Genomic DNA, 17,134 nt, shown 5'->3' with positions numbered 1-17,134 from the left:
ACTTAGTCTTTCTATGCCTTAATTCCTCATGTGTAAAATGGGAATAAGAGCACTTTCCTGCCTCCCAGGGCTATGGTAAGGATAAATACATTAGAGATTGTGAAGGTCTCAGATATTACAGTAATGAGCGAGGGAGGTGGGGGGTAATAAGTATCTTAGATAGAAGGAACATTTACACTAGGATCCTATCCTGTGCCGTTATGCTGACTATAGGCTATGGGCAGGTTGGGAGTGAAGTCAGTGGGAATTTGCCTGAGTAAGGACTGAGCAAAACCTGAATAAAGATCTCAGCATTTGGCCCTTAAGGTATACTTTGGTGCAACTCCAGTTATTCTGCAGTTAAAAGGCTCCTTTGGCAATAGCCAAGTGCATTGCTGCTGCACAAGGAGGAAGGTCAAGGTTTTGTAGAGTGGCACCTCAGCCATCCCCACACACATCTGCCCAGTGCTCAGCCTAGCCATGTTTTCCTCTCAGGTCATAGATACAAGTATGGGGACAAACTCTGCTCTTGGATGCACAGGTGCAGTTCCTGTTGAAGTCACTGATGTTCAGATGCCAGTGAAGCGTACCTTCGAAACTCCTACAACAGACAGACAAGTGCATGTGCATCACAGGGTGGAATTGGGTCCATAGTTCATGTGGATCAAATTCTGAAGTCCTTACTTGGCTTTTAGGACAGGAGCCAAAACCCTCTGAAGCTGATGGAAAGACTCATATGGGCTTAGGTGGGCTTTGTGTCAGGCCCATGCTCAGGATAATCTCAAACGGGAATAAGTATATTTTAAATATTCTAACAGCTCTGTGGGAAATGCAGTATCACTTTAATAATTTTTTTTTCTGGTCTTGATCCTGTTTTGGTGATTGAAATGTTGCTCTCATACCTTACAGGGGAACAGGGGAACTTTGGGAAAGAGAATTCCAATAACCTGGGCCTTCCCTACGACTATTCCTCAGTGATGCACTATGGCACGTAAGTTGGAGTCTGGGTTTCCTTTCATAGATGCAAGCAGGGCTCTAATCTCCTATTCAAATTTAGGAGACAGAATTACTCTTTCTAGGGTATGGCTATTGCTATTCACTTAAGGTATGTCTATACTCCGAGCTGAAGGTGTAAATTCCAGCTTGAGGAGATGTACCTGCGCTAGCTCCGATCGAGCTAACGTACTGAAAAAGAAGTATAGCCGTGGCAGCATGCGCTACAAGAGTGGCTATCTGCCCTGAGCACAATCCTGTCTGAGACTCCAGACACGTACTTGGGTGGCTAGCTCTCCTGCTGCCGCAACTACACTAATTTTAGTGCACTAGCTTGATCACATGGGATATGTCTCCTCAAGCTGGAGTTTGTACCTCCAGCCTGAAGTGTAGACATAACCTTAGAAATGCAGGAACACTCATGACTAAGAGAATCTATACCTACTGTCTGATTTAGCCCTGGCAAAGGTAAAGAGGGATAGGGTTGGAAGAGAAAGACAGTGGACTAACATTTCTTCTCACTGCATTTGTACCTTATGTGACGGACTGACAATTTCATGTAGAAATGCAAGTCTTTATGGACAATCGTGGGATTTTGTGGAACTTCAAAGGACTTTTTGGCACAATGCACGTGAAGTGGATTTCTTAGGAAATAGCTGGGGTTTAGGGGATGCAAATTTTCCCCTCCAAAACCAACCTGTGAAGCTACTCCCTGGAGAGGTTTATTTATACACACTAGTTCAAACTGGATTCTCCAGCCTCCAACAGACAAAGAAAGGACTTTTAGCCTGGGTTTAGACTGACTCAGTTGCTTCATGATCCAACCAACAGTCAACACTTCTGGTTCCAGAGGGCCCCAGTCCCAAGGGTAAGGTTGGAAGAACGAGGCCAACTGAGGCCACCTATGACTGTGTGCTTCTTCTGAGCTGAAGCTGTGATGAACTGGTAACCACAAGGAGTCCCCTGAGTTAGAGAAGGAAGGTCTGCTCCTGCCAGAATTCGTATTAGAATGAACTCTGGTAAACTTATTCATATTCATGTAGGTTTTTTTATTGTTTTTAATGTTTTTTCTGTAGTGCTTTTTACCATAAGATTAAAGCAGGCTTGCCTAGGAAGTACTGTGTGGTTCCTTATAACTGTAGCAATTGTTAGCTCTTATCTGCCGCTGAAGAGAAAGCAAGCAGATGTCATTAGGCAACCAGTCTGTGCTGGGAAATACACAGGACAGGGAATTGTGCAGGCTGGAAATACCCTAGTCAGAAGGGAGATAGTAGGGAAGACAACGGCTGTGGAGCAGGAAGCCTAAGAGTGGATGCCCTTGGTGGACCACTGAGGGGGAATACAGATACTGTTCACAGTTGCCAACTTTCACTCGGTAAATAAGCACCCTGACTTTCACAATCAGTCAAAAATCAAGCTAATCCTATTTCAAAACAAGGCCAAAACAAGCATATCCCTAAAAACCCCAACGCTCGTTGTGACTAGATCCCCGTGGCGCACAGTCTGGGACTGTGGTGGGCCTGCTGTGCACCCCTGACTCTCTCCTCTGCTTGCCCCTTTCCCCTGCTTGCCCCCCCTTGCCGGGAACCGATCAAAAAAAAAAAAGAAGCAACAAGCCAAACAAGCTACAAGCCGAAAACTAGCCAACAAGCAACTCACAAGCCAATTAAGCCAAAAACAAGCCCAATTTCTGCGGTTTTTTTGTGGATTTGGAATGTCTGGTGCTGTTGCCCTGAACTGTGACACCTTACAGTAGAGGCCTTATATGCCATAACTCCAGGTCTGGCACTACCAAGTCTGTCCAGTGTTCTCGGGGCTGGGCTATTAATGAGATCACTAATTCACTTATGCCACAGTACTTAGAAAGACAAGGAGGATTCCTCTTATCCTCAGGATGTTGTGTAGTACTTTGTGAAAATTGTGTATTATATTGGCTCATGGCTTAATTCTACAATTTAGCCCTTAAGACAGAAGCCTGTGGCAGCCACCTTGCCCCACATTTGCACTAATGGGCAGCAAATTTCTGAGCATTTTCCCAGAGCAAACCAGTAATTAAGATAAATAAATCCTTGTCTAGCTGGAGGCAAGAGACCGCAAGTAGCAGTTTCAAATATTCAAAGAATTAGGAGCTCAGACAACAACCTTGCTCTTCAGAGCATTCTGGTTGGGACACAGAGTTCACTCTGTAATGAAAGGTTTGGAAGGAGTCATCCCCCAAACAATACATTCTCCCCTTGTTTCTCATTTCAGTGTTGCTGGACACAAAACTGTTGCCTCAGTGTTCTTCCTGAGATATCTGTGAAAGCTTTTTGCTTGCCCTTTCCTACTTATTTAATCTCTTCAGAATCTTAGGCAAATGTTACTTGTATTATTGTGGAAAATATTCGAAATGCATCACTTAAAGGGGGATTTGACTGAGACACATGATTTCCCCTGCTTCTGCAGATTTGACTTCTCTAACACCTCTGGGAAAGCAACTATTGTACCGATTCCTGATCCCTCTGTACCCATCGGACAGAGAGAGGGACTGAGTAATCTTGACGTGGCTAAAATCAACAAGCTCTATAGTTGCAGTAAGTGCTCCAGATATTATGTACTGTAATCTTAATTAAGAACCTTTATGATAGCTAATTTCCTTCAAGCTTATTTTACTAGCCCCATTATTTTGCTTACAGTTATTTAATGCTTTTAATAGATGAGCATGGACACATTTGTAATCATGACAATTAATTTCTCTTTTATAAGTCTGACAGCCATTAATGGATGGAGATAGCTGTGACTGGATTTTCCCTTGAAGAGGATTTCTCTGCATCTTTCATTTTCTTTACAGCTGTTTTCTTTTGTTCTTTAGATTGCTGTAGCAATGTGCTGCATAAACCTAATGACACCTTCTCGTCTGTCAATTACCCATCCTCATATCCAGACAACAGCAACTGTCTGTGGCTCATTCGCATCCCACAGCATCAGGTGATTTTTGTTAGGAAAAAGGAGGTTTGAATAGGTGTTAATACATGGCATTATTTATCAGATTGCTATTTATGTCATAATTTTAATAGTAGTATATATTAAATATTATTTAACTGTGCCGGTGATTAACCATTGGGACAAACTACAAGGGAAACCATCTCTTGATGTTTTTATATCAAGACAGGATGCCTTTCTGGAAGATATGCTTTAGCCAAACACAAGTTATTGGGCTCAGTGCCTGAGTAACTGGGTGAACCTTAATGGCCTTTGATATACTGGTGGTCTAACTTGATGATCTAATGGTCCCTTCTGACCTTAAAATCTATGAGATAATATATCACTTTCCAATGCGCTAGTTAATAATATAACCCTTTGGGGGTCTGATTCTGCTCTCATATACGTCAGTGGAGTTACTCTGATTTACACCAGTGTAAATGAGCTCTGAATCAGGTTCTAGGTGCGAAGATTTACTGCTTTTCAGGGTTTTCCTGTGGCCACTGTGGGGAACTGTGCAGGGAGAGGGGAATCTCTCTGGCTGCTGGGAGGTGGAATCTGGATGGGACTCTCATGCGACTCCAGTCCCTCACTCTCTCTTTTTCTATACTTGGTCCTGCTGTTCTTGTCAAACCAGGAAGCTTCATGGGCATGTAGCGTAGAGAAGTGGCTGGGGACATGAGAGTGGGGACTGAAGCAGCACTGGCAAGGTGAAGAGCTGGGGAGAGCAGGCTGGCAGCAAATGAAAGGTAGGCAAGGAGCAGAAGGGTTTCTGTGGTGGCGTCATTACTGAAGATAGGTGCGTGAGGGGGACTAGAGAGATGGAAGAGGCACAACTGAAGAGAGGAGGGTGGTAAAGAAAGGGTAAAAAGTGTGTGTGGGGGGGGAAATGGAGGTAAGTCTCCTGATGATGGGAAAGGAAAGGAGGAGAGCTCTCTTGAGAAGGGAGGACAGTATAAGGAGCTCAGGATTTCAGCCAAGATCCTCTTTGACAAACAAATTCACACTGAAATTCACACACTGATCTGGGATGTAGGTCAGGGTCAAATGAGGATGGAAAAGAGGAGGAGTCAGGGCAGGTTTGAAGTGTTTAATTTTCTTGTTCCTCTTCAGGTTTTCCTTCAGTTTGATGCTTTTGATCTTCAGCCTTCCCCAGACTGTACCTCTGACTACATCAGAATTTATGATGGAAGCAGCAGGAATTCCAGTGTCTTACTGGACAAGTTGTGTGGGATGGGGTCCTTACCATCATTGGTGGCTTCTAGAAACGTGATGCTTCTGGAGTTTGTGAGCGATGAGACTACTGCAGCAACAGGTTTCCAAGCCTCCTATAGCCAGGGTGCGGACAGTGCCTCATTTACAGAACTTGGTGACATTTCTAATTTTTGCTTAGCAAATATTCATGTGCAAAACTGAACATTTTGTGGAATTTTGCAAAATGTGTCTTTCTATACTTGAATTGTTGGTGGTAAACCCTTTTTTTTCTATGTTTTCCCTTCCACCATCTATAAGAACTGTTCAAACCAGCAGCTTGTGGAGCTGGGAATGAAGAAAAAAAAATGAAAAATAGGACCCTACCTGGCCCTAACACCAACAGCTCTCAGGTCCCACTATTCTTCTGGAGGCCGAGGAAGCCTTGTTGGGCTAGTTGAGGTCTTTACAGCTACTTGTTTAAATAAAGTAAGTGAGCCGTAGGAGCTGCTAGCCACAGAGTGAAAAGTGGCTGCAGAACACTCCACTAGCCATCTGGATATCTATGCAATTTTATATCTCATGAATGACAAGGTAGAAAGTAGGGGCCCCAAAGAAGGTATTTTTAACAATTTGGGCGGGGGGGAAGGGGATGGCTTGGGTCTACAGGTTTCAGGCCTATCATTTTCTAGGTTGGTGCAAGTCATCTTATCTGTGGACTTACCCCCTTGTGGGGTCTGGGCTTACAAACTAAGCAGGATAGGGCCCTGTTAGTATTTGGACGGGGGACAACCCCCAAGAAACATCCAGGTGCAGCAGAAAGTGATTTTGGTGCTTCAGTAGGTGGCCATCTGACCCCTAGTCAATGCTGAACCAATGATACAGTGTGATGCCAGAGGGAACTGTAGAGAATTCTTTCCAATAAGATGTAAAACCAAGGTCCTGGCCACTTAGTGGTTATTGAAGGTCCCATGGCACTTTACCTCAGACAGGATACTAACCCCAGTGTCTTGGAAAGTTTCAGAGGAAGTAATTACAGGCTGCCTCCTTAAACTTTTCCTGTACTTTCCATTGGCGCTGGTAATTTTTCACTTCCTGATTTCAAAGCTTGTGTGTGTGTGTTTAGGAGCTTTACTTGAGAGGTTACTGTATTTTGGGGGGAGCAGTGGGGGAATAAACTACTTGGTGGCTATAGTTTCTCTGTCATTAGTGAAGTGCTATGGAAGGAAAGGCACCAATACAAGTAAGATCATTACTGTTTATTATTACTTCAACTCCAAAATGTAACTTTGGTTTTTATGGGGAAAAAATGGAGGACATCTCACTGTTTTTACTTTTCACAAAAGGAAAAAACTTATTTTAATTACTGCTGTAGCCAGCAGTTTGTTCCCTCCCACTTCCCTCCTATTTTTGTCACTCCCCCTCGCTGTAGAATTATGACACTAAGTACAATTTTCAAAAGCCAATTTTACCCAGGATCTGACTCTTTAGCTACTTTCTTTCAGTTGGAGCTGCACAGCCACTGCGTAGAAAATTATTAACTCTCTATATCAAATAAGTGCTCCTGAAAGCTCATTTTCTTTTTACTGGCTATACAAATATATAAGAAACTATTTCAGCCACATTTTTTGGGACTAGTTTACTAGAACAAATTACTGTCTATCTACCACAAGCCTGGTCTCAGAATCACCAGGAATTCAGCCAGTGCTTGAATGGGGAGGGTGCTCTATAAGTAGAAATGTGTCATATTTGCAGTTCTGCTCCCTGCTGATTGAAGAAACTAAAATTGGAAAAAAGTGGGGATGGGCTTGGGAATGTGCCAGAGGAGGTTGGTGAGGGGAAAACCCTCCCTTTTCTATATTAAAGTTATTTAAGTTCACATCTTTATGCAGCATTAAGTTGAAGTTTCCCCCTCTTCTCCAAAGGAGAACCAACACTATGCTCTAAGCTCTGTCAGTACAAAATGAAGCACAGATGCTGGCCATAGAAACAAACTGTTTGAGTGGGAGACATTTTCTCTTGGCTCTAGAATAGGCCCATATTGATGTCCCTTTGGATTCTTTCTTCCTGCTCACAAGCTGTTAATAAGCTCTTCAACATTATGTGTGTGGTTTCTTTTCTTCTTAGTGAAATGTGGAAGCACTTTGATGGGCACAAGTGGGGTGATCACCTCCCCAGACTACCCCAACAGGTACCCCAAAAACCAGGACTGCTTCTGGATCATCAGTGCTCCAGCAGATCGCAAGGTGAGGTGTTGAAGGGTTATTCTGCTGGCTCCAGCAATGCCGCCTGACTGCTTCTCTTTGCAGTACAGAATACCAATTGTTGTAGCACATCCGAAGAAGCAACATCAGCTACTCAAAGAATGAAATTCACCCCTATGCACTATGTAAATCCAACCTAAGCCCTCACAATAAAGACTTCAGTAGGTGCCATAGGCCTTATGTTATAGTTAAAGAAAACCATTTTAGCCTTGAATGTGAATTGATGGTGATGTTGTCTCAGAAGTGGTAGGTTTAGCTCAAAATAATCTCTAGGGTTACGTCTACACTATGAGCTACCGATGTGATTCCTCCTGCTCCCATACACACACACTTGCAATAGCTCTCATTGAGCTAGTGGGAGCATGAAGAGCAGTGTAGCTGCAGTAGCACAGATAGCGCGGTGGAGGCTTGGCTTAGCTATGCCGAGTACATACTCGCTGGTTTTGGTGGGGAGGGGTGCATATTCGGAACAGCTAAGCCTTGCCTCTACCACCGCTGCCCCCGTGGTACTGCTATTTATACTCACACTCGCTGACAGCAAGTGAAAGTATGTGTATGGGAGCAGGGGAATCATACCCCTACCTCGTACTGTAGACATAGCCTAGGTGAGAGCCAAGAAGCTGAAACGCTACACTGGTATGTTGAATATTTGCTCCGAGAGATATTCAAAACTGTATCTGATGCCTTACTGCCAAAGAGAGTGAAATTAATCCTGCCACAAGACAGGAGATTACCCAAATGATCCACCCTCCAAACCAAATGTTTTTTGAGTTCAAACAATTTTATAATATAATAAATAATAATTTACATTCCAGTTTCAGAGTAGCAGCCGTGTTAGTCTGTATTCGCAAAAAGAAAAGGAGTACTTGTGGCACCTTAGAGACTAACCATTTTATAAATTGGTTAGTCTCTAAGGTGCCACAAGTACTCCTTTTCTTTTTACATTCCAGTAACACTTAAGGGACAGCCAAGATCAGGACCAGTCTCCTGGGGCACTGTACAAACAGTCCAGGCCCCCCCAAAATTACAATCTAAATAGACAAGATAAAGGGCAAGGGAGAGGGATACAAGCAAAGTGTTCTTGTTGTATTTTCTATAGATCTCTCTAAAAATGGTCTCCTTTGAGCTGGAGGACATTGATGAATGTAAGTACGACTATTTGCTTATTCATGATGGGAGCCGACCCACATCTCCAGCTGTGGGCCCATACTGTGGGACAATGCAGATTGCAGACTTTACCTCCTCTGAGAACTTTGTGCTGGTAGAATTTCACAGCGATGTTTCTTGGGTGTTTCCTGGATTCATGCTGAACTACACTTTTGGTAAGTCTAATTGCAAAAATTTAGGGAGGGCTGGTGAATTTTCATGTTGATAAAAGTGTGAGACTAGTTTGTTTGGGGCTAAGTTATTATTTTACTGCTGTAAAAGTGTGCATTGTGAATCACACACAAATAAAGGACAATGTCCTTGATCTTAGGCCCAGGTCCTCAAGGTATTTAGGCACCCAACTAAATACTTTTGATGATCTGGGTCCAACAGTTTAAGAGTCCTCTCAGATACGAACATGTAGTTATAACCTGCCCATCACTGGGGCATATATTCAAAAGAGGTTAGCTCTCATTTTGTCACAAAAAATAAATGGTCACATTTTTAAGAGTTCAGCATGATAGGTACTGAGCTCTATTGAAAATCTGACCCTAAGTGCCTCAGTAGGCATTTCTGTGTGCTGAGAACTTGTGAAACTATGGCCATCTTTTAGGTGTCTAAATGGAAACCAAGCTCTATTGAAAAGCTGTCCCTAGAGATGAGACATAAGAAAGAATGATGACAAACATTGTGGGGCAGAAGGATGTGAGATTAAGGGCTACAGCATTAAGATTATGGCTGATTTTAAGTTTTGAAAGTCCCACACCTTTGACTGTTTGCATACGTATAAAACACACTTTATTTGAGGAGACATTTAGAGTTTTACCCTAATATAGTTTCTAAAAATGATAGATGCACTTGGTATACTTTGACACCTTCTTGAAGCATAGAAGATTCCCTATCCTAGTGTTGGACATCCTTGCTCTGTGAGGGTTGGACATTCAGAACCCATTTTGCATAGTCCAGAAGAGTCCTCACAGAGTGATTTAAAGCTCCTCATCTCTAATGATTAAAGTCCTAGTCCAAAACCTGTTGAAGTCAGAGGGAGCCCACTGATTTCAGCCTATTACAGCTCAGATCCTCAAACACATTTAGCTGCCTAACTCCCATTGATTTCAATGGATTAGGAACATTACCACCTTTGAGGAGAGGGACCTAAGTACATTGTCTCCACAGTGCTCTCAGCATCTGATGGCATAGCATTAAGGAAATGAACCAGATCTTGAAGGTGGATCTCCATAGTGTACTGTACAGCAGCAGCACCCTATACTTCAATGCTGTATATACATGGCCCTTGCATTGACGGATGCTAGAGTTGCAAATGTTCTGTAATTGCAGTTATGACATCATGAAGGAAACTCAAGGAAAATCTTCTTCCGCCAGTGCCAGGAAGAAAGAAAAGAGTGCCTGGAAGGACAGTGATTCACCTTGCTCTTTACCATTTGCCTGCAATATATTTTTTCAGACACTGGTTCATTTTCAACACCAAAATGAATGCTCTTCGCTAATATAGATGTAGGAATCTGAACTGCGAGACTGGTAGTACCATGATGGGATGGGGTACAGAGAAGTGGAGCTTGGGAATACTATGTGGATACCACACATTCTCAGCTCTGGTAAGAGGAGCTGTAAAGTCTCCCCATATTGCACATGGTTGCCTCTTTGGATTTGCACCTTGGATGGAGAATATAACAAAATTTTAACTTTACTCACCCATGCTGTGGTCTCTCTCTGGCTTTGTCTTCACTGCTGAAAACGTGCATTTTTTTACCTCAGGTTAACTAATGTGTGTGAGGTAAATGAGGTGATATCAACACCAGACAGGGGCATAGTGCTGATCTTGCCTAGTTTACCTCATAATAAAACTAAAGTGCCTGTGTTTTACCTCAGGATTGCCCACACATGTTAGTTACCCCAAGGCACAAAAAACCCCAAATGACAACAAAACCCTTTTTTTTTTTTTTTTTTTTCAGATAAGACAGTTTTGGGTTACAGCATTCAGGCCATGGGGTTACATGGGGGCACTCCAGAAAGTTACGCCAAATCAACTAAAGGTATGAAGTCAATGGGCATAAATTAAAGCAAATCTGTCGTCTCTCTTGCCCCTATGGTCTCATTCAGGAGTAAAGTGGCCTTAGTCTGCTGTAACTTAATCCTATATGCATGCAGTATTGTTGTAGCCATGTTGGTCCCAAGATATTAAAGTGACAAGGTGGGTGAGGTAATATCTTTTATTGGACCAACTTCTGTTTGTGAGAAGAGCTCTATGTAAGCTTGAAAACTTGTCTCTCTCAGCAGGAGAAGTTGGTCTAATAAAAGGTATTACCTCACCCACTTTGTCTCACTTAATCCTAATGCCATTCTACTCCTGAGTGAAACCATTAGTGGGGGAGGGCAACAACATACTTTCATTTATGTATATTGGCTTCACACCTTTAGTTCATTGCCTTAACTTTTGGGAGTGTCCTTTGTAGGCATGTCTGGCTTAAGTCAACACTGCAGTGTCCTCTTCTCACAACATCCTCGCCCTTCATTCCTTGTTCATGCCCACTTGCATCCCTATTAACAGCTTGTTAAAGCCACTGCAGCTACATACCTTATCTTCAACTTGCAGTCCTCTGGCCATTAACCTTCTATATGGCAGCGTCCCTGTGGCTGCTTTCCAAGCTTCATTTTGTACTGGAACATCTATACACATAGCCTACCCGCATCAGATGGTAAGCTTTCCAGGCCAGGGTCTGTGTCTTCATATGCATGTATATAGCACCCAGCACAACGGAGCCCCAGTCCTGATTGTATTGCAGTAGTGCTCAAAGGCCTCAAATAAATTATCATAATGATGATCTATGACTGAAGCAGTTTTTTAAAAATAATAATCCCTATCACTAGATATCAAGCACTTTACAAAAGAGGTCAGTATTATTCCCCCATTTTACAGACAAGGAAACTGAGGCACAGAGCAGGGATGTGACTTGCTCAAGATTATCCTAGTAGAGCTGGGAACGGCCCAGGAACTACAGCCTGTAGCTGATCTCTGGCTCCTGGAAGAAGCCTGTGGAAGCCTATAGATGGCTCTTTAAGGTTCTATCTTTCTCTGCTGAATTAAAGAGCCCTTTAGAACCTGGTATTTTCTTCCCAGGAAGATACTTATACTGCAATCAAGAAACCTCAATTTTCTTTTTGATAATTGAAGCAGATTGAGCTCTTCAAGTCTCTCACTGTAAGGCATTTTCTCCAGCCATCAAATCATTGGTGGCTCTTTTCTGTACTCTCTCTCTCTCTCTCTGATTTTTCAACATCCTTTTTAAAATGTTGAGACCACAACTGGATGCAGTACTCCAGGTTCAGTCTCATCAACGCCTTATAAAGAAGCAAAAAATCACTTCCCTACTGCAACTCACTATGCCTCTGTTTATACACCCACAGATCAAATTAAGCCCTTTTTGCCACAGCACCACACTGGGCGCTCCTGGAGAGTCCCTTGTTCACTCTGACAGCTAAATCCTTTTTCAGAGTCACTGCTTTAGCATACAGTCCCCCATTCTGTAGCTCTTGCCTGCATTCCCTTGTTCCTAGATGTAGACCTTTGCATTTGTCTGTATTAAAACAGCTTTTGTTTAAGTGGGCCCAGCTTACCAACTGATCTAAATCCCTCTGTATGACTGGCCTGTCCCTATCATTATTTACCACTCGGCCAGTCTTTGTTGTCTGCGAATACGATCAGCAGTAATTTTATATTTACTTCCAGATCATGGATGGAAATGTTGAATGGCATCAGGCTGCTATTAATCCCTGCAGAATTCCACTAGAAACACCCCTCTTCAGTGATGATTCCCCATTGACAGCTACTTTGAGATCTGTTAGCCAATTCTTAAACCATTTAACTTGTACGCTATTGATATTGTTGAGTGCACATTTTTTAGTCAAAATGTCATGCAGTGTTAAGTGCAATGCCCTCCAAAATTCTAAGTATATTACATCGGCACAACTGCTGTTATAAACCACACTTGTAATCTTACCAAAAGAACAAGGTCACATTTCTTTGACAAGATCTCTTTTCCAGAAAACCATGTTGATAGAAATATAATTAAACCCAATTCTTTATCAACTGACTCCCAAATCAGCATTTCCATGATTGTGTCCAGGATTGATATTTGGCTAACCAGCCTATAGTTACCCTAGTGGAGTCCACTTGCCCTTTTCGAATATTGGTACTCTTTCCCCCCCCAAAATATTCATTTATAATAATTATCATCAAAGTCAGGTATCTCAGTCAACTCTTATAGGACTCTTGGGATTAAGTTACCCGGATCACCTGATTTAATTTTTTTTTTTTTAATCTCAAGTAGATGTTGAATAACATCCTCCTTAGTTACTAATGGACTGGAAAGTACTTCATTGTCCTTATGTGATATAACTACATTATCCTTATTTCCAAATACGGAGTAGAAATATTTATGCATTCTTTTTCCTTTCCTTCATCACTAACGAGATGGAGATGGTAATATTGTAATAGGCCGATACAATTGCTAGGATTTCTTTTGTTTCTCTTATACATAAAAGATTCCTTGTTGTCCTTAGCTTGCTAGCCATGGATTTCCCACTGACATTTTTAGCTTCTTTATCAATTTTCTACACTTAATTACTTTTAATTTACATGAATTTCTGTCTACTTCCCCTTTATTACACTTGTCAGGTGTTGCTTTTTTATTTCTAATTGCTGCCTTCACTTTACCACTGAACCAGGATGGGTTTTTAGCCAAAGTTGCCCTCTTCCTTGATTGTGGAATCATGACTTTTTGGCCATTTTTGTTCACATTTTTCTGTCTATATTTTTTCTCTGACTCAACTTCACTTATGATTTCCCTCAGCTTTTGGAAATTAGACCTTTTGAAGCAGCACATATGTGTATGTGTAGGGCCGGTTGGATCTGTCTTTTGTTTGCCCATATTGACTATAATTGGGTCATGATCACTGGTCCGCAAGCAATCACCAACATCCACCTCTCCAGGGATTACTGTAATTTTTCTTTATCAGTCAGTGGTCCAAAAGAGAAATACCTCATGTTGAGTCAACACCTTTTGTGTTAGAAAGTCATCTATAAGTTTAAAAACCTAATAATATTTGAATTATGTTCTTTGGTGAGTGAGCCAACCTCTGAGAAGGTTTTTAAGGGACAGTGCCAAAGCAAAGCAAAGACTTTAGAAAGAGAAGCAGGGGAGGTGTCAGGCCTAGTGTCAGCTTTATTTATGTCAAGGTCCCAAACCTGGAGCACATGTACCCCTTTAATTCTGAGTGACCAGCAGAGAGTGTTGCTGCTACACCTAGAGAAGGGTGTAGATTGATGTACCCTCAAGAGACCCCTAAAGGAGGGCAGTGACAGAGAGGAGACTGTACAGATTTTCATATTATTTGGGACTGTAAGATGTGGAGTTGGCCAGTTTAGCCTGCTAGCTAAACCAAGCAATCAAGCCAGGAAACTGAGGCAGCAGCCACATTTCATGAAGAGGAGATGTTATGGGGTCATAAGCAGCCCCATGTAACAGCAGCTCTGAGACTGCTCTGTCTGGTACTGGGGATCACCCTGCCACCCAGTCGCCCTGGGCTTGGGATAATGGAAAGGTGACTTACTGCCACCCCCAGGGTTGTACTGGGTACAGCACGTCAGTGTCAGAGAGTTGGTCCTATTCTCCCTGCTGGTGGCTCACCAGCTTACTTGGAGGACATCCAGCCAGGTGTTTTAATCTTCTTTGGGTCTCAGCTGGTTACAGCACTGTTTCCTCCCTTTGCTTCTCTGGTACCAACTCAGTCTGTCACCTCTTCACAGCAATGGAGCCCCACATCCGGCCTGCAGGATCAGCGCTCCCTCCTGCTGCCAAGATACCAGAGTAGCTTAGACATATCCTCTCCTAGAGCTCTGCACCAGAGGTGTGAGCCTTCTGGTTTGCCTCCTCAAGGGGCATCTGAGAAGATGAACACATCAGGCAAACAGACATTTTGCACAGAATTCTAACTCTATGGCTCTTAACATAGATTACAGATCATAGTACACAGACATCCTGAACACACTGCCCCTCCCTCTAGCTCACTTTTCTGTGGGGAGTCCTTGGGGGACTATTTGCATTCAGGTAGGCAGGATCTTCCCCTACCTGCTCAGGCTTCTGAAGCAGCTTCCCTCATCCTGAGCTGGTGAAAACAGCCAGAGACACTAAGATGATCAGGTCTCACCCTCTTATAACCTTTCAGTCCCCCTGGAGAGGAGCCAGCCTATTGTTTGGAGCAATTCTATTTCAGTGGGAGAGCACTTTAGTCAATGACCCTCTATTGCTATAGCCCTTTGCCACCAGCCTTTGGACTGCCACTCCACTGTGGAGGTAGCAGGACAACAGAGAAGGTAGGAAACCCCACATTCAAAATGGCATCTGCAGTCTGAGGCAGATACATATAAAGAGCTCTGTAAAAATGTGATCTCATCACTGGTCTACCCTTTCCTACTGTGCAGGTCAGAGCATGATCTCCTCATCTAGCACCTCCAGCCAATAGCCCCTCTAATAGTCCTCTGGCCACATCAATTATAGCTCTCCCCTGCGAGAGTGACTCACCAACAAATAATTCAAAATCCTTATGTCAGGTCCCTCACTCTGACTCCAGGCCCAAGAGTTTTTACACACCCTTTTTTCCGCAGGGTGTCATGAGCTCTCCATCTTCCCTAGCTCCACAGCCTCTCAAGGTTGACCCTCCTTTCAGGGCAGGTGCTTGCCAATTTAAACCACTTATGACCTTCTCAGGCAGGAGGTTTCATCCCTCTTAAATTTCCTCTGGGCTCTATTCCTCAGTTGACTACCTCCCAGGGTTTTCTCCCTGCAGGTCCAGGTCCTGCCTCTTTTATCAGGACTCACCTTTAGAGTCTGTGCCACACTGGTAGATTCTCTATGTCTTTCCTGATCTCTTGACAGAGTTCTCTACCCAGGAGAGGATTCCAAGGCTAACTCTAACTCTCCCTCTCAACTTCCTCTTCCTCTTCCCCCCTGCAGGTTTCTCCATGCACTACTGCCAAGAGAAGGACCACAAAAATCTTTTCCCCTCTCCCTGAAACCCTGCCTTCTGTTCCAGATTTCCTCTCCCTGGGTTAGTAACCACTAACCTGGGACTCATCTTAAATTGGGCCTGGCCCACCCTCCAGGTGCAAGCAGGTGACCTAATTGAGCTCTCCAATTCCAGTTAACTCTTTCAGAGCCTGTGTGGGGTATACACCCCATCACAAGCCCCCAATATCAAACAGAATTCATAAGTTGTATCTACAGATTCCCCAAAGTGTCATAGCCAGTCCCTATGATCTGGGTCTATATGTTTCCACAGACTTCAGCAGACTCAGACTGAGCTGAGTGCGTGGACAGTTGATAAACAAGTTCTGGGCCTTCTCTCTTGACGAACTACTGAGTTCGTATTAAACATTACAGTCAGGATCAGCCAGGCCTTGAGTATGCACACTCAGGGCCTGATCTGGCATTCAGAAATGGCCTTGTCTTATTATTTACATTTGTGCAAAGTGGGCGTAGACTGCTCCTAAATCAGAATCACTTTTCATGGGTATAAATGACTTTGCAAAGCAGCAGAAAGTCAGACTCTCAGTTTTTCAAGATTATGGTGCCCTGTGGCTGTCTAAATGTTTTCCATAATATGTGCTTCACAAATCTCATGATATCTTAAATGTTTTCCAGCGTCCTTGTGAGGTGACCATGGGGGCAAGATAACATGAAAACAGGAAAGGGTTTGTGAGATTGGACGTGCATGTATGGGGTTTTTTGGTCTGCTATTCATCTAAAAATGAATTGTAAGTTTGCTTGCAGCATCACAAGCAATATCTTGTCTTGATTTTTCTGGTTAAGGGGTATTCTTGTCCTATTATTTTACCTGGAGTCTACAAATCTTGTCTGTGTTTGTCCACTGATTGCTGTGGAGTGTAATAGCTTGCATTTTTATATTAGAATCTTCTCTAGCTGTAGCAGTATTGGGCCTTCTCACACACCTGTGACAGATATTGCAACCCCATGCAATATCTTTGGAGACGATATTGTATTAAGTTTGTATATCCCTGTGGGCCAGAGAATGTAAGCAGTTCTAGGGGAGAGGTTTACCACAGCTCCTTTGGGAACCAAAAACAGCGAGGGGGTGGAAAGACTTTGGTCTACTTGGGCCCCATATGACTGATGGGTGACTCCTGGTATGGTTAGTGTGTGTTTAAATCAATTTGTTGTTTTTATTATGCTTTTAGTGTAAGAATAAATGGGCTTGCTTAGAAAGAGCTGTGTGGTAACTTGTAGCTGCTGGCGATGCACTGCTCACAGCCCTCGGGGAGAGACAGCAACGCACAGGCGCTGGCCATTAGACAGACTGGCTTGCTGGGGATATCACAGTGTATGGCAGGGAGATGTGCAGCCTTAAAATCCCATAGTCAGAAAGGAGTAGGACAAGAGTCTCTGCCCACAGATAGGTGATGGCTGAAAACCTAAGACCTGACTGGGAACTCCCGGAATGGACCAGGGAGTGGGGGATACAGGTGCAATTACCCTGAAACTGTGATAATACCATAGAGCAGT

At 43.2% G+C, this 17,134-nt stretch overlaps 1 protein-coding gene and 1 long non-coding RNA gene across 6 annotated transcripts in view; one reads left to right on the top strand and one right to left on the bottom strand.

The window, feature by feature from the left end:
- The window catches only part of LOC102938910 (astacin-like metalloendopeptidase), a 30,270-nt gene extending 17,302 nt beyond the window's left edge, over positions 1 to 12,968 (top strand). For 4 of the 5 annotated variants that reach the window (XM_043549962.1, XM_043549960.1, XM_037901434.2 and 1 more), the window contains 6 exons: positions 889 to 970; positions 3,418 to 3,545; positions 3,824 to 3,939; positions 5,047 to 5,272; positions 7,252 to 7,370; positions 8,488 to 9,395. In XM_043549962.1, the coding sequence (XP_043405897.1) occupies positions 889 to 970; positions 3,418 to 3,545; positions 3,824 to 3,939; positions 5,047 to 5,272; positions 7,252 to 7,370; positions 8,488 to 8,760 (944 nt within the window). In that variant the 3' untranslated portion in view covers positions 8,761 to 9,395. Of the gene's footprint in view, positions 1 to 888; positions 971 to 3,417; positions 3,546 to 3,823; positions 3,940 to 5,046; positions 5,273 to 7,251; positions 7,371 to 8,487; positions 9,396 to 9,872 lie in introns of those variants that run through there. The other variant, XM_043549959.1, reaches the window with a different exon arrangement.
- A 791-nt stretch (positions 12,969 to 13,759) lies between these two features.
- LOC122466434 lies at positions 13,760 to 15,668 on the bottom strand. The gene is made up of 2 exons (XR_006291912.1): positions 15,434 to 15,668; positions 13,760 to 14,497 (listed from the first exon to the last, which is right to left on the bottom strand). It is a non-coding gene; the product is annotated as an uncharacterized LOC122466434 (long non-coding RNA).
- Positions 15,669 to 17,134: the final 1,466 nt, after the last annotated feature.

The sequence above is a fragment of the Chelonia mydas genome, chromosome 6 (genome assembly GCF_015237465.2).
Source record: "Chelonia mydas isolate rCheMyd1 chromosome 6, rCheMyd1.pri.v2, whole genome shotgun sequence".
NCBI classification, from domain to species: Eukaryota; Metazoa; Chordata; order Testudines; family Cheloniidae; genus Chelonia; species Chelonia mydas.
Note: the sequence above shows the minus strand (reverse complement) of the source record. Positions and strands in the feature narration are given on the sequence as shown.